This window comes from Pristiophorus japonicus, unplaced genomic scaffold (assembly GCF_044704955.1).
Source record: "Pristiophorus japonicus isolate sPriJap1 unplaced genomic scaffold, sPriJap1.hap1 HAP1_SCAFFOLD_340, whole genome shotgun sequence".
Lineage (NCBI taxonomy): Eukaryota > Metazoa > Chordata > Chondrichthyes > Pristiophoridae > Pristiophorus > Pristiophorus japonicus.
In genome coordinates, this window is record NW_027253216.1 from 614,265 (window position 1) to 630,005 (window position 15,741).

General features: G+C 52.3%; 1 protein-coding gene across 1 annotated transcript in view; it reads left to right on the top strand.

The window, feature by feature from the left end:
* Positions 1-4,499: 4,499 nt before the first annotated feature.
* The window catches only part of LOC139250045 (apical junction molecule ajm-1-like), a 123,541-nt gene continuing 112,299 nt past the window's right edge, over positions 4,500-15,741 (top strand). The window contains exons 1-2 of the mRNA XM_070872608.1: positions 4,500-5,383; positions 5,717-6,695. Coding sequence (XP_070728709.1) covers positions 4,500-5,383; positions 5,717-6,695 — 1,863 coding nt within the window. The remainder of the gene's footprint in view (positions 5,384-5,716; positions 6,696-15,741) is intronic.

Sequence of the window (15,741 nt, forward strand, 5' to 3'; positions counted from 1 at the left end):
CACCAAGGCCCTGTACAACTGTAGTAACACCTCCCTGCCCCTGTACTCAAATCCCCTCGCTATGAAGGCCAACATGCCATTTGCTTTCTTAACCGCCTGCTGTACCTGCATGCCAAACTTCAATGACTGATGTCCATCCGCCACAGGCCAGGCACCGAGAACTGTGTGGATACTCTCAGTCGGCTACCATTGCCCACCACGGGGGTGGAAATGGCGTAGCCTGCAAACTTGTTGATGGTGGCGCAGCCCGCAGACTTGTTGATGGTCAGGGAAGCGTTTGAAAATTATAAATCACCTGTCACGGCCCGCCAGATTAGGACTTGGACCAGCCAAGATCCTCTGCTGTCCCTAGAAACAAACTGTGTACTGCATGGGAGCTGGGCCAGCATCCCCGTTGAAATGCAAGAGCCAATTAAGCCGTTCCAGCGGCGAAAGGACGAGCTGTCCATTCAGGCAGACTGCCTGTTGTGGGGTAACCGCGTAGTGCTACCCAAAAAGGGCAGGGAGACGTTCATCTCGGATCTCCACAGCACACACCCGGGTATAGTAATGATGAAAGTGATAGCCAGATCCCACGTGTGGTGGCCCGGTATCGACTCTGACTTAGAGTCCTGTGTACGGCAATGCAGCGTGTGTGCTCAGTTGAGCAACGCGCCCAGAGAGGCACCACTAAGTTTGTGGTCCTGGCCCTCCAGACCATGGTCGAGGATCCATGTCGACTATGCAGGCCCGTTTCTCGGTAAAATGTTCCTGGTGGTGGTGGATGCTTTTTCAAAATGGATTGAATGTGAAATAATGTTGGGAAGCACCGCCACCGCCACCATTGAAAGCCTGAGGGCCATGTTTGCCACCCACGGCCTGCCTGACATACTGGTCAGTGACAACGGGCCATGTTTCACCAGTGCCGAATTTAAAGAATTCATGACCCGCAATGGGATCAAACATGTCACCTCGGCCCCGTTTAAACCAGCCTCCAATAGGCAGGCAGAGTGGGCAGTACAAACCATCAAACAGAGCCTTAAACAAGTCACAGAAGGCTCACTCCAAACCCACCTGTCCCGAGTACTGCTCAGCTACCGCACGAGACCCCACTCGCTCACAGGGGTGTCCCCGGCTGAGCTACTCATGAAAAGGACACTTAAAACCAGACTCTCGCTGGTTCACCCCAACCTGCATGATCAGGTGGAGAGCAGGCGGCAGCAACAAAATGTAAACGATGGTCACGCCACTGTGTCACGGGAAATTGATCTGAATGACCCTGTGTATGTGCTAAACTATGGACATGGTCCCAAGTGGATCGCGGGCACGGTGATAGCTAAAGAAGGGAATAGGGTGTTTGTTGTCAAACTAGACAATGGACAAATTTGCAGAAAGCACCTGGACCAAACGAGGCTGTGGTTCACAGACTGCCCTGAACAACCCACAGCAGACACCACCTTTTTCGAGCCCACAACACACACCCAAAGGATCAATGACACCACGCCGGACCAGGAAATCAAACCCATCACGCCCAACAGCCCAGCAAGGCCAGGCTCACCCAGCAGCCCTGCAGGGCCAACCACACGCCAGCCCAGCGAGGGCACAGCCAACACACCAGAACAGACATTTGTACCGAGGCGGTCCACCAGGGAAAGAAAGGCTCCCGACCGCCTCACCTTGTAAATAGTTTTCACTTTGACTTTGGGGGGGAGTGATGTTGTGTATCTGTAAAGCATGCACTCCCATGTTCTGCCACCAGGGAGCGCATCCCCTGAAGTCCCAAGGGATCCCAGCATCTCTTGGGAGCATTGTATATAAGCCGGCCCCGAAGGCCTGTTCTTCACTCTGGAGTGTCTTATTAAAGACTGAGGTCACTGTTACTTTAATCTCCCTGTGTGCAGCCTCATCTGTGTCAGGAACACAATATTTATGTTCTTAGAGTGAGAGAGTGGGAGTGAGGACACTTTTGTAATGTAGGAAATGCGGCAGCCAATTTCTGAACAGCAAGATCCTGCAACAGCGATGAAATAAATGACCAGATAACGTGTTTTAGTGATGTTGGTTGGATGATCAATATTGTCCCAAGCACATCGGAGGGAGAGAGCTCCCTCGTTCCTCTTCAAAATAGTGCCATGTGTTCCTTTATGTTCACCCGCCTCTCCGACAGTGCAGCGCTCCCTCAGTACTGACCCTCCGACAGTGCGGCGCTCCCTCAGTACTGCCCCTCCGACAGTGCGGCACTCCCTCAGTACTGCCCCTCCGACAGTGCGGCGCTCCCTCAGTACTGCCCCTCCGACAGTGCAGTGCTCCCTCAGTACTGCCCCTCCGACAGTGCAGCACTCCCTCAGTACTGCCCCTCCGACAGTGCGGCGCTCCCTCAGTACTGCCTCTCCGACTGTACAGCGCTCCCTCAGTACTGCTCCTCCGACAGTGCGGCGCTCCCTCAGTACTGCCCCTCCGACAGTGCAGCGCTCCCTCAGTACCGCCCCTCCAACAGTGCAGTGCTCCCTAGTACTGCCCCTCCGACAGTGCGGCACTCCCTCAGTACTGCCCCTCCGACAGTGCAGCGCTCCCTCAGTTCTACCCCTCCAACAGTGCAGCGCTCCCTCATTACTGCCCCTCCGACAGTGCAGCGCTCCCTCAGTACTGCCCCTCCGACAGTGCAGTGCTCCCTCAGTACTGCCCCTCCGACAGTGCAGCACTCCCTCAGTTCTACCCCTCCAACAGTGCAGCGCTCCCTCATTACTGCCCCTCCGACAGTGCAGCGCTCCCTCAGTACTGCCCCTCCGACAGTGCGGCGCTCTCTCAGTACTGCCCCTCCGACAGTGCAGTGCTCCCTCAGTACTGCCCCTCCGACAGTACAGCACTCCCTCAGTACCGCCCCTCCAACAGTGCAGTGCTCCCTAGTACTGCCCCTCCGACAGTGCGGCACTCCCTCAGTACTGCCCCTCCGACAGTGCAGCGTTCCCTCAGTTCTACCCCTCCAACAGTGCAGCGCTCCCTCATTACTGCCCCTCCGACAGTGCAGCGCTCCCTCAGTACTGCCCCTCTGACAGTGCGGCGCTCTCTCAGTACTGCCCCTCCGTCGGTGCGACGCTCCCTCAGTACTGCCCCTCCGACAGTGCAGCGCTCCCTCAGTACTGCCCCTCCGACAGTGCAGTGCTCCCTCAGTACTGCCCCTCCGACAGTGCAGCACTCCCTCAGTTCTACCCCTCCAACAGTGCAGCGCTCCCTCATTACTGCCCCTCCGACAGTGCAGCGCTCCCTCAGTACTGCCCCTCCGACAGTGCGGCGCTCTCTCAGTACTGCCCCTCCGACAGTGCAGTGCTCCCTCAGTACTGCCCCTCCGACAGTACAGCACTCCCTCAGTACCGCCCCTCCAACAGTGCAGTGCTCCCTAGTACTGCCCCTCCGACAGTGCGGCACTCCCTCAGTACTGCCCCTCCGACAGTGCAGCGTTCCCTCAGTTCTACCCCTCCAACAGTGCAGCGCTCCCTCATTACTGCCCCTCCGACAGTGCAGTGCTCCCTCAGTACTGCCCCTCTGACAGTGCAGCACTCCCTCAGTACTGCCCCTCCGTCGGTGCAACGCTCCCTCAGTACTGCCCCTCCGACAGTGCAGCACTCCCTCAGTACTGCCCCTCTGACAGTGTGACGCTCTCTCAGTACTGCCCCTCCGACAGTACAGCGCTCCCTCAGTGGTGCCTCTCCGACAGTGCGGCACTCCCTCAGTACTGCCCCTCTGACAGTGCGGCGCTCCCTCAGTACTGCCCCTCCGACAGTGCGGCGCTCCCTCAGTACTACACTGGCGTGTGTGCCTGGATTATGTGCTCGTCTCTGGAGTGAGGCTTGAACCCATGGCTGTCTGGAGGGGGTACAGAGACGATTCACTCGGCTGATTCCGGAGATGAGGGGGTTACCTTATGATGATAGATTGAGTAGACTGGGTCTTTACTCGTTGGAGTTCAGAAGGATGAGGGGTGATCTTATAGAAACATTTAAAATAATGAAAGGGATAGACAAGATAGAGGCAGAGAGGTTGTTTCCACTGGTCGGGGAGACTAGAACTAGGGGGCACAGCCTCAAAATACGGGGGAGCCAATTTAAAACCGAGTTGAGAAGGAATTTCTTCTCCCAGAGGGTTGTGAATCTGTGGAATTCTCTGCCCAAGGAAGCAGTTGAGGCTAGCTCATTGAATGTATTCAAGTCACAGATAGATAGATTATTAACCAATAAGGGAATTAAGGGTTACGGGGAGCGGGCGGGTAAGTGGAGCTGAGTCCACGGCCAGATCAGCCATGATCTTGTTGAATGGCGGAGCAGGCTTGAGGGGCTAGATGGCCTACTCCTGTTCCTAATTCTTATGTTCTTCTGTCTGCCCGGTGAGAGTGCAGCCATCGAGCCGAGGCTTCTGTTACTGGTCATTTGTTGGAGGAGCGACAAGTTCCAGCTCTCTTCCGACCGTTTCTGGAGACCAGTTTAATTTGTGTGTGTTTCCACCGCAGGTTGCTGGACGTGTTAATGGCTGATTGCGAAATGGGTCCTTATCTTCAGATTGACCCTTTGGCCCGTTATGGTAAAACGAAGAGCTCCAGCAAGCTTCCACCCATCGGCCGAGCTGCCCATGATGCTCAGCTCGCTGCACCACAGTCTAAGCTGGACTTACTGAAACACCAGTTCCAACAGAGGCTGGAGCGAGAGAAACAGCTCAAGCTAATGGCCATCTATAAGCAGCAGTATCAAGAGGCTCTGTCCCGGCTCAGATCCTCCTGTCTCCTGGAAGCTCCTTCCGTAGACGGCTGGAACGCCGGCACCGAGGACAGTTCTTCAGCCGGGTCAACATTTGAGCAACAGCTGTCCCCGCAGGACCAGCACTTTGGGTGGCCACGAATTGCACTCGGCCCACAAGGCAAAAGGTGTGCTGGCATCGACAGGTCTCATCCTCTGCGACCCATCGACAGGAAAACCTCTGGGCCAGGGAACATCTTCAACCTTGAAGGTGAATCTGACGATTGGAGGAGTTTAATACCCCTGGATGCTCCCATGTGGCCAGCTGTTACATTCAGACCTTCTCCCCCCAAGGAGTCCAAGGAGAAAGGCCTCACCAGCAGATCCCACGTCAGGATCAGGGAACGGTGTGTGGAGCTCCGCCCGCTGGGAGAGCCATCTTCTCCAGTTCAGTTGAGGCAAAGCAGCAGTCAGGACAGCAGTTCACCCTGTCCCAAAGGACAAGAACCCAAGGAAGCCCCAAATATCCAGCAAAATGGCAGACAGAACCTAGACCTGGAGATTTCTAAGAAGGAGAGTGTCATCCAAGGAAGACTGAGAAAAATAGAGGAAGAACTGAGACAAATTCAGATGCGAAGGGATCAAGCAGATAAAGAAGAGAGGCTAGAGAAAAATGTGTTGGAAATAGGGTGGGTGCAAAGGAGCAGGGTAGAGAGAGAGAGGTCAGAGAGGGAGAGGTCAGAGAGGGAGAGGTCAGAGAGGGAGAGGTCAGAGAGGGAGAGGCCAGAGAGGGAGAGGTCAGAGAGGGAGAGGTCAGAGAGGGAGAGGTCAGAGAGGGAGAGGCCAGAGAGGGAGAGGTCAGAGAGGGAGAGGCCAGAGAGGGAGAGGTCAGAGAGGGAGAGGTCAGAGAGGGAGAGGGAGAGGCCAGAGAGGGAGAGGGAGAGGTCAGAGAGGGAGAGGGAGAGGCCAGAGAGGGAGAGGTCAGAGAGTGAGAGGGAGAGGCCAGAGAGGGAGAGGGAGAGGTCAGAGAGGGAGAGGGAGAGGTCAGAGAGGGAGAGGGAGAGGTCAGAGAGGGAGAGGTCAGAGAGGGAGAGGGAGAGGCCAGAAAGGGAGAGGGAGAGGTCAGAGAGGGAGAGGTCAGAGAGGGAGAGGGAGAGGTCAGAGAGGGAGAGGCCAGAGAGGGAGAGGTCAGAGAGGGAGAGGGAGAGGCCAGAGAGGGAGAGGTCAGAGAGGGAGAGGGAGAGGCCAGAGAGGGAGAGGGAGAGGTCAGAGAGGGAGAGGTCAAAGACGGAGAGGGAGAGGTCAGAGAGGGAGAGGGAGAGGTCAGAGAGGGAGAGGCCAGAGAGGGAGAGGTCAGAGAGGGAGAGGGAGAGGCCAGAGAGGGAGAGGGAGAGACCAGAGAGGGAGAGGTCAGAGAGGGAGAGGAGAAAGAGTGAGAGGGCAGAGCGAGAGAGGGAAGAGAAAGAGAGGGAAGAGAAAGAGAGGTTGGTTGAAATGGAAAAAGCAGCAAAGCAGAGACAGAGAGAAAGACTGAAACGCGAGAGTGCGAGAGACGGTGGTGATCACGGATCAGCGAGGAGAAGTGATAAATCACACCGGATGAAAACTCGAAGCAGCTGTAAAGGGGCCAAAGAGTTTGAAGTCCAATCCTCAGAGGAATATACTGATCATTCAAATCCATTTGCGGATTATAAAGAGATTACAAGTGAAGCAAGAGATGACACAGAAGATGAAGGAGATGAGAGCGCACATTACAGCGACTCACCACACAACAAGGGCACAGAGTGGAATGGACATTATTCTCCGGAGGAGAAAACCCACTGCGCCTTCTGTGGTCGCAGGTTTGTTCTGGATCGCATCGCCACACACAAGGAAATATGTCAGAAAGTATTCAAACGCAGCAGGAAAATCTACGATTCTGCACAAAAGAGAGCGAAAGGAACGGATTTGGAAAATTACCAGTGCAGTCACCCAATCATGCCAGCACCGGTAAGGAAAGGGAAACGGGTCATTACTGACCCTACAATTAACAACTGTCTCCAGTAAAACTTATCTCCTGAAGGGTAAAATACCATCCTCAGTATGGTTCACGGGCAAGTAACCGCCTGCCAATTCCCCTCACCCCTCCCCCCAATTCCCTTTCCCCCCAATTCCCCTCACCCCCCCAATTCCCCTCACCCTCTCCCCCCAATTCCCCTCACCCTCTCCCCCCAATTCCCCTTCCCCCCTCCCCACAATTCCCCTTCCCCACAATTCCCCTCACCCCCTCCCCCCAATTTCCTTCCCCCTCCCCCCAATTCCCCTCACCCCCTCCCCCCAATTCCCCTCCCCACAATTCCCCTCCCCCCTTCCCCCCAATTCCCCTCACCCCCTCCCCACAATTCCCCTTCCCCCATGCCCCCAATTCCCCTCCCCCCAATTCCCCTCACCCCCTCCCCCCAATTCCCCTCCCCACAATTCCCTTCCCCCTAATTCCCCTCACCCCCTCCCCCCAATTCCCCTTCCCCCTTCCCACAATTCCCCTCCCCCCTTGCCCCCAATTCCCCTCCCCCCTTGCCCCCAATTCCCCTCCCCCTCCCCACAATTCCCCTTCCCCCCTTGCCCCAATTCTGCTTCCCATACATCACGCAGCAGTGGGCACAGTAAGTGCTGGCGAGCAGTTTGAGTAGGAAGGAGTTGGACCATCCAAACCCAATCTGAAGTTGACCACATGAGCCCTTCAGGAGACACTCCCTGGCAGTGGAAGGAAATCAACCAACCAACTAACCACCAATATCAAACCGTTATCTGTTGGGCTTAGTCGCAAAACATTCCACACAGGGTGGACAATGGGGAATAGACAGGCCAGAAACTTGTATTACGTTAACACAAAGTTCGACCATCAACGATAGACCAGTACTGGACCCCAGTGTTATACAGTGCCAGACCTGTACCCACCAGCACTGTACCCCAGTGTTATACAGTGACAGACCTGTACCCACCAGTACTGTACCCCAGTGTTATACAGTGACCGACCTGTACCCACCAGTACTGTACCCCAGTGTTATACAGTGACAGACCTGTACCCACCAGTACTGTACCCCAGTGTTATACAGTGACAGACCTGTACCCACCAGTACTGTACCCCAGTGTTATACAGTGATAGACCTGTACCCACCAGTACTGTACCCCAGTGTTATACAGTGACAGACCTGTACCCACCAGTATTGTACCCCAGTGTTATACAGTGACAGACCTGTACCCACCAATATTGTACCCCAGTGTTATACAGTGACAGACCTATACCCACCAGTACTGTACCCCAGTGTTATACAGTGACAGACCTGTACCCACCAGTACTGTACCCCAGTGTTATACAGTGACAGACCTGTACCCACCAGTACTGTACCCCAGTGTTATACAGTGACAGACCTGTACCCACCAGTACTGTACCCCAGTGTTATACAGTGACAGACCTGTACCCACCAGTACTGTACCCCAGTGTTATACAGTGACATACTTGTACCCACCAGTACTGTACCCCAGTGTTATACAGTGACAGACCTGTACCCACCAGTACTGTACCCCAGTGTTATACAGTGACAGACCTGTACCTACAAAATGCTGCGGTACAGAGGGACCTGGAGGTCCTTGTGCATGAAATACAAAAAAGTTAGTATGCAGGGATAGCAAGTAATCAGGAAGACAAATTTAATGTTGGCCTCTATCGCAAGGGGGATAGAGTATAAAAGCAGAGAAGTCCTGCTACATCTGTACAGGGTATTGGTGAGGCCATACCTGGAGTACTGCGTACAGTTTTGGTCTCCGTATTTAAGGAAGGATATACTTGCATTGGAGGCATTTCAGAGAAGGTTCACTAGGTTGATTCCGGATATGAAGGGCTTGTCTTATGAAGAAAGGTTGAGTCGGTTGAGCCTATACTCATTGGACTTTAGAAGAATGAGAGGTGATCTTAATGAAACGTATAAGATTCTGAAAGGGCTGGACTGGGTAGATGCAGAGAGGATGTTTCCCCTCGTGGGGGAATCTAGAACTAGGGGCATAGTTTCAGAATAAGGGGCCACCCATTTAAAACTGAGCTGAGGCGGAATTTCTTCTCTCAGAGGGTTGTGAATCTGTGGAATTCGCTGCCTCAGAGAGCTGTGGAGGCTGGGTCATTGAATATATTTAAGGTGGTGATAGACAGATTTTTGAACGATAAGCAAGTCAAAGATTATGGGGAGCGGGCAGGGAAGTGGAGCTGAGTCCATGATCAGATCAGCCATGATCTGATAGAATGACGGAGCAGGCTCGAGGGGCCGTATGGCCTACTCCTGCTCCTATTTCTTATGTATAAATGCACTACTCTCACCTCCATGTTACCTCCTCAAAAAATTCAATCAAGTTAGTCAGAAATGATCTTCCCTTGCTGGACAAATCCATGCTGTCTCTCCTTAATTAATCCATGTCTTTGTAAATGAAGATTTCTCCTATCCTTCAGGAGTTTTCCCAATAATTTTCCTACCACTGAGGTTAGGCTGACTGGCCTGTAATTACTCGGTCTATCCCTTTCTCCATTTTTAAACAAAGGTACCATGTTAGCAGTCCTCCAGTCCTTTGGCACCACACCTGAAGCCAGAGAGGATTGGAAAATAATGGTCAGAGCCTCTGCGATTTCCTCTTTTGCTTCTCTTAACAGCTTGGGGTACATTTCATCTGGGCCTGGGGATTTATCCACTTTCAAAGCTGCTAAATCCCTTAATATTTCCTCTCTCTCTATGTTTATTTCATCAAATATTTCACACTCCTCCTCCCTGATTGCAATGTCTGCATCGCCCCTCTCCTTTGTGAAAACAGACGCAAAGTATTCATTAAAACCAGACCCACATCTTCCGCCTCCACACACAGATTACCCTCATGGTCTCTAATAGGCCCTACCCTTTCTTTAGTTACTCTCTTGCTCTTAATATATTTATAGAACATCTTAGGGTTATCCTTGATTTTACTTGCCAAAATATTTTCATGCTCTCTCTTTGCTTTCCTAATTTCCTTTATAATTTCACCCCTGCACTTTCTATATTCCTTTAGTTTCTGCAGTATTGAGCCCTCGGTACCTGTCATAGAAACATAGAAACATAGAAAATAGGTGCAGGAGTAGGCCATTCGGCCCTTCGAGCCTGCACCACCATTCAATAAGATCATGGCTGATCATTCCCTCAGTACCCCTTTCCTGCTTTCTCTCCATACCCCTTGATCCCTTCAGCCGTAAGGGCCATATCTAACTCCCTCTTGAATATATCCAATGAACTGGCCTCAACAACTCTCTGCGGCAGGGAATTCCATAGGTTAACAACTCTCTGAGTGAAGAAGTTTCTCTTCATCTCGGTCCTAAATGGCTTACCCCGTATCCTAAGACTGTGTCCCCTGGTTCTGGACTTCCCCCAACATCGGGAACATTCTTCCTGCATCTAACCTGTCCAATGCCATCAGAATTTTATATGTTTCTATGAGATCCCCTCTCATCCTTCTAAACTCCAGTGTATAAAGGCCCAGTTGATCCAGTCTCTCCTCATATGTCAGTCCCGCCATCCCGGGAATCAGTCTGGTGAACCTTCGCTGCACTCCCTCAGTAGAAAGAACATCCTTCCTCAGATTAGGAGACCAAAACTGAACACAATATTCCAGGTGCGGCCTCACCAAGGCCCTGTACAACTGCAGTAAGACCTCCCTGCTCCTATACTCAAATCCCCACGCTATGAAGGCCAACATGCTATTTGCCTTCTTCACCGCCTGCTGTACCTGCATGCCAACTTTCAATGACTGATGTACCATGACACCCAGGGTCTCGTTGCACCTCCCCTTTTCCTAATGTGCCGCCATTCAGATAATATTCTGCCTTCGTGTTATTGCCTCCAAAGTGGATAACCTCACATTTATCTACATTATACTGCGTCTGCCATGCATTTGTCCACTCACCTAATCTGTCCAAGTCACCCTGCAGCCTCTTAGCGTCCCCCTCACAGCTCACACCGCCACCCAGTTTAGTGTCATCTGCAAACTTGGAGATATTACATTCAATTCCTTCATCCAAATTATTAATGTATATTGTAAAGAGCTGGGGTCCCAGCACTGAGCCCTGCGGCACTCCACTAGTCACTGCCTGCCATTCTGAAAAGGACCCGTTTATCCCGACTCTCTGCTTCCTGTCTGCCAACGAATTCTCTATCCACGTCAGTATATTACCCCCAATACCATGTGCTTTAATTTTGCACACCAATCTCTTATGTGGGATCTTGTCAAAGGCCTTTTGAAAGTCGAAATACACCACATCCCTTGTCCACTTTACTAGTTACATCCTCAAAAAATTCCAGAAGATTTGTCAAGCATGATTTCCCTTTCATAAATCCATGCTGACTTGGACTGATCCTGTCACTGCTTTCCAAATGCGCTGCTATTTCATCTTTAATAATTAATTCCAACATTTTCCCCACGACTGATGTCAGACTAACCGGTTTATAATTCCCCGTTTTCTCTCTCCCTCCTTTTTTAAACAGTGGTGTTACATTCGCTACCCTCCAGTCCATAGGAACTGATCCCAAGTCGATAGACTGTTGGAAAATGATCACCAATGCATCCACTATTTCTAGGGCCACTTCCTTAATTACTCTGGAATGCAGACAATCAGGCCCTGGGAATTTATCGGCCTTTAATCCCATCAATTTTCCAAACACAATTTCCCGTCTGATAAGGATATCCTTCAGTTCCTCCTTCTCTCTCGACCCTCGATCCCTTAGTACATCCGGAAGGTTATTTGTGTTTTCCTTCGTGAAGACAGAACCAAAGTACTTGTGGAATTGGTCTGCTGTTTCTTTGTTCCCCATTATAAATTCACCTGAGTCCGACTGCAAGGGACCTACGTTTGTTTTCACTAATCTTTTTCTCTTCACATATCTATAGAAACTTTTGCAGTCAGTTTTTATGTTCCCGGCAAGCTTCCTCTCGTACTCTATTTTCCCCCTCTTAATTAAACCCTTTCCTCCTCTGCTAAATTCTAAAATTCTCCCAGTCCTCAGGTTTGCTGCTTTTTTAGGCCAATTTGTATGCCTCTTCCTTGGATCTAACACTATCCTTAATTTCCCTTGTTAGCCACGGTTGAGCCACCTTCCCTGTTTTATTTTTACTCCAGACAGGGATGTACAATTGTTGAAGTTCATCCATTTGATCTATAAATGTTTGCCATTGCCTATCCACCGTCAACCCTTTAAGTATCATTTGCCAGTCTATTCTAGCCAATTCACGCCTCATGCTGTCGAAGTACCTTTCCTTAAGTTCAGGACCCTAGTTTCTGAATTAACTGTGTCACTTTCCATCTTAATAAAGAATTCTACCATATTATGGTCACTCTTCCCCAAGGGACCTCGCACAACAAGATTGCTAATTAGTCCTTTCCCATTACACATCACCCAGTCTAAGATGGCCAGCTCTCTAGTTGGTTCCTCAACATATTGGTCAAGAAAACCATCCCTAATACACTCCAGGAAATCCTCCTCCATCGCATTGCTACCAGTTTGGTTAGCCCAATCTATATGTAAATTAAAGTCGCCCATGATAACTGCTGTACCTTTATTGCACACATCCCTAATTTCTTGTTTGATGCTGTCCCAAACCTCACTACTACTGTTTGGTGGTCTGTACACAACTCCCACTCGTGTTTTCTGCCCTTTGGTGTTCCGCAGCTCCACCCATACCGATTCCACATCATCCAGGCTAATGTCCTTCCTTACTAATGCATTAATTTTCTCTTTAACCAGCAACACCACCCCGCCTCCTTTTCCTTTCTGTCTATCCTTCCTAAATGCTGAATACCCCTGGATGTTGAGTTCCCAGCCTTGGTCACCCTGGAGCCATGTCTCTGTGATGCCAATTACATCATATCCGTTATCTGCTATCTGCGCAGTTATTTCGTCCACCTTATTCCGAATACTCCTCGCATTGAGGCACAGAGCCTTCAGGCTTGTCTTTTTAACACACTTTGCCCATTTTGAATTTTGCTGTAATTGGCCCTTTTTGCTTTTTGCCTTGGGTTTCCCTGCCCTCCACTTTTCTTCTTTCTATCTTTTGCTTCTGCCCCCATTCTACTTCCCTCTGTCTCCCTGCATAGGTTCCCATCACCCTGCCATATTAGTTTAATCCCTCCCAACAGCACTAGCAAACACTCCCCCTAGGACATTGGTTCCGGTCCTGCCCAGGTGCAGACCGCCCGGTTTGTACTGGTCCCACCTCCCCCAGAACCGGTTCCAGTGTCCCAGGAATTTGAATCCCTCCCTTCTGCACCACTCCTCAAGCCATGTATTCATCTGAGCTATCCTGCGATTCCTACTCTGACTAGCACGTGGCACTGGTAGCAATCCTGAGATTACTACTTTTGAGGTCCTACTTTTTAATTTAGCTCCGAGCTCCCTAAATTCGTCTTGTAGGACCTCATTCCATTTTTTACCTATATCGTTGGTACCTATATGCACTACGACAACTGGCTGTTCACCCTCCCTTTACAGAATGTCCTGCACCCGCTCCGAGACATCCTTGACCCTTGCACCAGGGAGGCAACATACCATCCTGGAGTCTGGGTTGCGGCCGCAGAAACACCTATCTATTCCTCTTACAATTGAATTCCCTATCACTATCGCTCTCCCACTCTTTTTCCTGCCCTCCTGTGCAACAGAGCCAGCCACGGGGCCATGAACTTGGCTGCTGCTGCCCTCCCCTGAAGAGTCATCCCCCCCAACAGCACCCAAAGCAGTGTATCCGTTTTGCAGGGGGCTGACCACAGGGGACCCCTGCACTACCTTCCTTGCACTGCTCTTCCTGTTGGTTACCTATTTACTATCTGGCTGTGGACCCTTTACCTGCGGTAAGACCAACTCACTAAACGTGCTATTCACGTCATTCTCAGCATCGTGGATGCTCCAGAGTGAATCCACCCGCAGCTCCAGTGCCGCAATGCGGTCTGTCAAGAGCTGCAGTCAGATGCACTTCCCGTAAGCGTCCCTGACTTCCCACATAGTACAGGAGGAGCATAACATGTGTCCAAGCTCTCCTGCCATGACTTAACCCTTGGATTAACTTAATTGGGCAACAACAATATTAAAAGTTTACTTACTGATATAGAAAGAAATCGAAAATTTACTTACCAATAACAGCCAATCACTTACCCCCTTGGCTGTGACGTCACCTTTCAATTTTTTTCTACTTTTTTGCCTTCTGCCCTGCTGCAGCTGCACAATCTCCGCCTCCTCTCCGGCTCTCCGCCTCTCCGTCTCTCCGTCTCTCCGTCTCTCTGACTCACCAAACGTCTCTCCGACTCACCGACTGTCTCTCCGACTCACCGACCGTCTCTCCGACTCACCGACCGTCTCTCCGACTCACCGACTCACCGACCGTCTCACCGACTCACCGACCGTCTCACCGACTCACCGACTGTCTCACCGACTCACCGACCATCTCACCGACTCACCGACTGTCTCACCGACTCACCGACCGTCTCTCCGACTCACCGACTGTCTCTCCGACTCATCGACTGTCTCACCGACTCACCGACCGTCTCACCGACTCACCGACTGTCTCACCGACTCACCGACCATCTCACCGACTCACCGACTGTCTCACCGACTCACCGACCGTCTCTCCGACTCACCGACTGTCTCACCGACTCACCGACCGTCTCACCGACTCACCGACTGTCTCACCGACTCACCGACCATCTCACCGACTCACCGACTGTCTCACCGACTCACCGACCGTCTCTCCGACTCACCGACCATCTCTCCGACTCACCGACTGTCTCTCCGACTCATCGACTGTCTCTCCGACTCACCGACTGTCTCTCCGACTCATCGAATGTCTCTCCGACTCACCGACCGTCTCTCCGACTCACCGACCGTCTCTCCGACTCACCGACCGTCTCTCCGACTCACCGACTGCTTCTCCGATTCACCGACTGTCTCTCCGACTCACCGACTGCCTCTCCGACTCACCGACCGTCTCTCCGACTCACCGACTGTCTCACCGACTCACCGACTCACCGACCATCTCACCGACTCACCGACTGTCTCACCGACTCACCAACCGTCTCTCCGACTCACCGACTGTCTCACCGACTCACCGACTCAACGACCATCTCACCGACTCACCGACTGTCTCACCGACTCACCGACCGTCTCTCCGACTCACCGACTCACCGACCGTCTCACCGACTCACCGACTGTCTCACCGACTCACCGACTGTCTCACCGACTCACCGACTCACCGACCATCTCACCGACTCACCGACTGTCTCACCGACTCACCAACCATCTCTCCGACTCACCGACCATCTCTCCGACTCACCGACCGACTCACCGACTCACCGACTGCCTCTCCGACTCACCGACCGACGCACCGACTCACCGACTGTCTCTCCGACTCACCAACTCACCGACTGTCTCTCCGACTCACCGACTCACCGACCGTCTCTCCGACTCACCGACTCACCGACCGTCTCTCCGACTCACCGACTCACCGACTCACCGACCGTCTCTCCGACTCACCGACTCACCGACTGTCTCTGTGACTCACCGACCGTCTCTCCGACTCACCAACTCACCGACCGACTCACCGACTCACCGACCATCTCACCGACTCACCGACTGTCTCACCGACTCACCGACCGTCTCACCGACTCACCGATTGTCTCACCGACTCACCGACTGTCTCTCTGACTCACCGACCATCTCACCGACTCACCGACTGTCTCACCGACTCACCGACCGTCTCTCCAACTCACCGACCGTCTCTCCGACTCACCGGCCGACTCACCGACTCACCGACTGCCTCTCCGACTCACCGACTGTCTCTCCGACTCACCGACTGCCTCTCCGACTCACCGACCGTCACTCCGACTCACCGACTGCCTCTCCGACTCACCGACTCACCGACTGCCTCTCCGACTCACCGACTGTCTCACCGACTCACCGACTGCCTCTCCGACTCACCGACTGCCTCTCCGACTCACCGACTG